Source organism: Dermacentor andersoni, chromosome 6, assembly GCF_023375885.2.
Source record: "Dermacentor andersoni chromosome 6, qqDerAnde1_hic_scaffold, whole genome shotgun sequence".
NCBI classification, from domain to species: domain Eukaryota; kingdom Metazoa; phylum Arthropoda; class Arachnida; order Ixodida; family Ixodidae; genus Dermacentor; species Dermacentor andersoni.
Genome location: NC_092819.1, coordinates 158,201,881 through 158,206,591, shown reverse-complemented (window position 1 = coordinate 158,206,591; position 4,711 = coordinate 158,201,881). Strand labels below are relative to the sequence as shown.

Here is a 4,711-nt window from a genome sequence, read left to right as displayed (position 1 = left end):
CGGCCTAAGCAATTCACGTATAGCTGCCTCAAGTGGCGGCTGTGAACGACAGCAGGCGCACCCCGCTAGGAGCCCGTTTTGCTCTGGGGCTGACGGCGCCACGGCCGGTATCCCTGTGGAAACCGTGCCGCTGATCGAGCTGGAGGACTGTTCACCCTTGCTCGACCGCGCCGCTAACGCGCCAACGGTTCCCTTTGGAGCAGGCGCAGAGACGCTGTTGCAAAACGCCGCCGAAATGATTCAGTCACTCTCGGGGGCAGTTAAGGCGCTTTCGGCTGTGCCGAAATGCGCGCACCCCGCTGTACGGTTGGCAGTCCCGACTTACAGCGGATACGGTGACCTGCTCAGTGCCAAGGATTATTGTGACTCCCTGGTACGCTACCAGATGGCAAATCGTTTGGAGGATCAGGAGGTGCTAGAACGCGTCGTTCCCGTAGCACTTACTGACACAGCGGCTAGGTGGTACCGGCTTTCCGGATACCGTGCAACAACCCTCGAGGAGTTCCGCGTGGCATTCCTGCGCGAATTCCTACCTGCTGACTACCAGAGTAGGATGCGGCGAGAGCTTGAGCTACGTACACAAGCTCCTGACGAGTCACTTCAGGAGTACGTACGCGCGATGCAAGACCTTTTCTTTGTCGCCGAGCCCAAAGCTTCGAACGAGGAACGCGTCGAGCGGGTGATCAGGCAGGCACATCCGACCTTTTCGGCATACCTGCGCGGCGGCCGCTTCCGAGATTTAGAAGAATTGGCCGCCGAGGCAAAGCGCATTCAAGGCGACATTCTCGCCGCGCGAGCCTATCGCCCACCGCCGCCCGCAAGCGAGGCCCTTGAGCCACGCTGCGCGTGGGGAGGGCCTGTGCCCCTCCCCCAACGGCAACAACCCGGCCAAGCTGCCTTTGCGGCTACAAGCGGGTGTGCATGGGAGCTGAGCGCGCGCGCTCTAGATCCCTACACGTACGGGAGGCGGGCAGCCTGTGCTGCACCACCGCCCGAAATGCATGCGCAGGGGCGCACTTCGACCCAACGCATCGCAGATGCGGACGCTCGTGACAACAGGCCCTTTGGTCATGCAGCGAGTCGACCCCGGCAGGGAGCTGAGGCCGCTCCGCCTCGGGAAAGGTACCGCGGCGGAGTGCGCTGTTTTCGCTGCCAACAACTAGGGCATATAGCAAGGGACTGCACCACGCCCAGGCCTCCTGCGAGGTCGGGAAACGGGAGCGCGGGTCGCTCGTGAAGGCACGAGTGACCGAAGCCTTGCTTGTCCTCTCGGCGTACCGAGCAGGTTGTGTTGCTGGGGCGCACGCGTCCTTTATTCCGGTGACCATTGTCGGCCGCGAATTTCCTGCGCTGTTGGACACGGGCGCAAGCGCTTCGTTGTTCGGCGAACAGGTGTTATCCCACTTGCAGAAGCGCTCAGTGCGCTTGCGGGATTGCCGAACGACATTCAATCTTGCGAAAGGCGTGGCCCATTCGGCGGGCGCCGCAAGGCTGACTGTCAGGTGGGGAGAGCGAATGAGACGCACGCGTTTCGTTCATCTCCCCGGGCTCAGTGCCCCTGTGATCCTCGGAAGGGACTTTCTCCTTAAAACAAGAATCGTTGTGGACATTGCGAATGGCGGCTATCGCGACGGACCGTTCACGTTGCTAAAGCCGTTCATCAGCCCGCCGGCATCCGATCTTGCCTGGGCAGATGGGGCGTCGGAAATGTGCCGCGCGCCAAGTTCGGGGGCAAGCCCTCGAGCTGTGCGCTTGCCTGCTAAGACTCCCCTTTGGGAACGAGAGGCACGGCACGAACCGCGTCGCGCGCAGAATTCGGGGGCAGGCCCCTGCGCTATGCGCTTGTCGACTCAAAGTCCCCATAGGGATCGAGCGACACGGCACGAAGGGGCACCACATCCTCTGGCCGCCTGTGCGGTTCATTTGGATGATACACAGAAGGCTCGTTTGTCGGCACTGTTATACCAGCACGAAGAGCTCTTCACCGATCAACCTGGCTGTACCGATTTGGCGAGCCACGCAATCGAAACTGGAGACGCGCTTCCTTTGAAGTGTAACCCCCGGCCCGTCAGCCTAGCCAAGAGGCAGGTGATCGATGGCTTGCTGGACGAGATGCTATCGGCCGACATTATCCGCCGCTCGTACAACGCCTGGGCGTCTCCAATTATGTTGGTGCCTAAGAAAGATGGCAGTCATCGCCTGTGCGTAGACTACCGCCGTCTGAACGGAGTGACTCGTAAGGATGCCTATCCGCTCCCCACGATTAACTCCATCGTAGGAACCCTGGGCAGTGCGAGGTACTTTACTACGCTGGATGCCTCCAAAGGTTACCTACAGGTCCGGATGGATCAGCGTGACCGGTGCAAGACCGCGTTCACGTCCCACAGAGGGTTATTTGAGTTTACTCGTATGCCCTTTGGTCTATGCAACGGTCCTGCGACCTTTCAGAGACTCATGGACCGCGTCCTCGGGGAAGCAAAGTGGTCATACTGCATGTGCTACCTCGACGACATCGTGATTTATTCACGAACCTTCGAAGAACACTTGGCCCATGTTGCCGATGTGCTCGAGAGGGTGCGGGCCGCCGGGATGACTTTGAATCGTGCGAAAGCCTAACTAGCGCAAACCCGAGTTCAGTTACTGGGGTTTACGCTGGGCGGAGGCTCCATTGAGCCGGACCGGGAGAAACTTCGGGCAATCCTCGATTTCCCCGCGCCCAAGGACGTACGTGGCCTTCGCCGCTTTTTGGGAATGGCCAACTTTTACCGGTCATTCATTCCGTCCTGTGCCCGAGTGCAGGCACCCTTGAGCAAGCTCTTGGGTAAGTCGGCCGCGTGGCAGTGGGGACCTGAGCAGCAGCAGGCCTTTCGCCAACTGTCTAGCGCCATTGCGGAGACAGCGCAGCTCAGACTCCCCGACCTAACCAGACCGTTCGTTGTCCAGACCGACGCGAGCGATGCGGGTTTAGGAGCAGTCCTCCTACAGGAATACGATGGTGTGTTGCAACCGTTGGCCTTTGCCAGCCGCTCCTTGATTCCGGCAGAGAGGAATTATTCCGTGACCGAGAAGGAGTGCCTCGCTATCGTGTTTGCACTACGTAAGTTCGATGTTTACCTTGATGGGACGAAATTCGTAGTGCAGACGGACCACAGTGCGCTCAGTTGGCTGATGCGGCTCCGTGAGCCTGCGGGCCGGCTGGCGCGCTGGGCTCTCCTGATACAGCATTATGACTTTTCAGTGCAGTATCGAAAGGGGAGCACCAACGTGGTAGCTGACGCGCTAACCCGTGCCCCATTGTGCACCAAGAGCATTCCTCCAGGTGTTACAGCCACTGCCGCTACCTTTGCGCCAGCAAGCGTCGGGGGCGAAACGAGCGCAGAGAGAGGTGAGTCCGCAAGCGGGCAAACCACTCATTCCGCTCTCCAGGCAAGCAGCGCGCCGCAAAACGAGCGAGCGGGGGAGCTTCTCGAAAGCGAACCTACAACGCCGTTGGCTGCAGTCCTGAGTGGGGACGAGACCAGACTCCCCTTTGGGAGAGTTGGAATCGCATTCAGCAGGCAAGAGCTACTGAAGGCCCAGAAAATTGATCCGTTTTGTCGCGGAGTGAGCGACGGTCTCAGGGAGACGGAGCGCCGAAACGCTGCTGGTAGTGCGGCGGGCGCAGGGGGACCGGAACCAGCGTGTGTCGCTGGGTCCCCCGCGGATTCATATTTGCTGGATCACGATGGGCTCCTGCTGAAATACATAGCCACCGATGACGAGGCTGTGGACCCGTTTAAGGTGGTTATCCCCAAGAGTCTGAGAAGCGCACTGTTGCGAGCATCTCATGACGAACCCTTGGCCGGTCATTTGAGTGGCTCCAAAGTTTTTGCGAAACTAAGCCAAACTGTGACCTGGCCTGTCATAAAGCGTGACATTTTTCGCTATTGCCGTTCCTGCCATGTCTGTCAAACGGTGAAATCAAGGGGTGGCAAGCCGCCCGGGTTGATGAAACCAATTGACAGTGAGCGTCCGTGGCAAGTGGCCACCTGCGATCTTATGGGGCCTTTTCCCAGGAGTAAGCAGGGGTTCACACACCTGATGGTAGTCGTCGATCATTTTTCGAAGTGGGTGGAGTTGTTTCCGCTTCGAAAAGTGACCGCGCGAGCGGTGCTGGAGAGGCTACAGGAAGTTTTTTGTCGGTTCGGCTTTCCGAAAAGACTAATTACGGACAACGCGTCCTATTTCACTGCTCGGGTGTTTGGTGCTACGTGCCGTTCCCTGGGAATTAATCACTGCACCACGTCGCCCTACCATCCCCAGTCCAATTTGACGGAGAGGGTCAATAGAACCCTCAAACCAATGTTGGCGGCCTTTGCCGTGAGTCAAAAGGATTGGGCAGACCACTTGAGTGAGCTCGCGTTCGCAATCCGAACCGCTGAGAATCGCTCGACTGGTTTCTCTCCCGCTTTCCTCAATTTTGGAAGGGAGCTGGCAAATCTGGTGACCAGTGTCATTCAATGTCAGATCGGGGATGAGGAGGCGCCGGCAGACTGTTCTGCGTACGCTTCAGCACTTCGGGACAGGCTTTGTCGGGCTCTCTGTAGAGCAAAGCAGAGTTTGGCTTCGGCTAGGGCCCAGCAGATGGCTCAGTACGACCGGAAGCATCACCATCTTTCATTTAAGGTAGGGGATTTAGTCCTGAAGCGCAACCACGCTCTTAGCGACGCGA

The 4,711-nt window shown here is 58.7% G+C and overlaps 1 protein-coding gene across 1 annotated transcript; it reads left to right on the top strand.

Moving 5' to 3' along the window:
• The first annotated feature begins 235 nt into the window (after nucleotides 1-235).
• On the top strand, nucleotides 236-1,763 carry LOC140219127 (uncharacterized). Its single transcript, XM_072289014.1, has 2 exons — nucleotides 236-915; nucleotides 1,694-1,763. The coding sequence occupies exons 1-2, from the start codon at nucleotides 236-238 to the stop codon at nucleotides 1,761-1,763; spliced, it is 750 nt and encodes a 249-aa protein (XP_072145115.1).
• The last annotated feature ends 2,948 nt before the right edge of the window (nucleotides 1,764-4,711 follow it).

Excerpts from the sequence above, each read along its gene's own strand:
- LOC140219127 (XM_072289014.1), top strand. The coding sequence starts at position 236 with ATGATTCAGTCACTCTCGGGGGCAGTTAAGGCGCTTTCGGCTGTGCCG. Across the intron at positions 916-1,693 it reads GCCTTTGCGGCTACAAGCGG|ATGGGGCGTCGGAAATGTGC; the intron begins GTGTGCATGGGA and ends TTGCCTGGGCAG.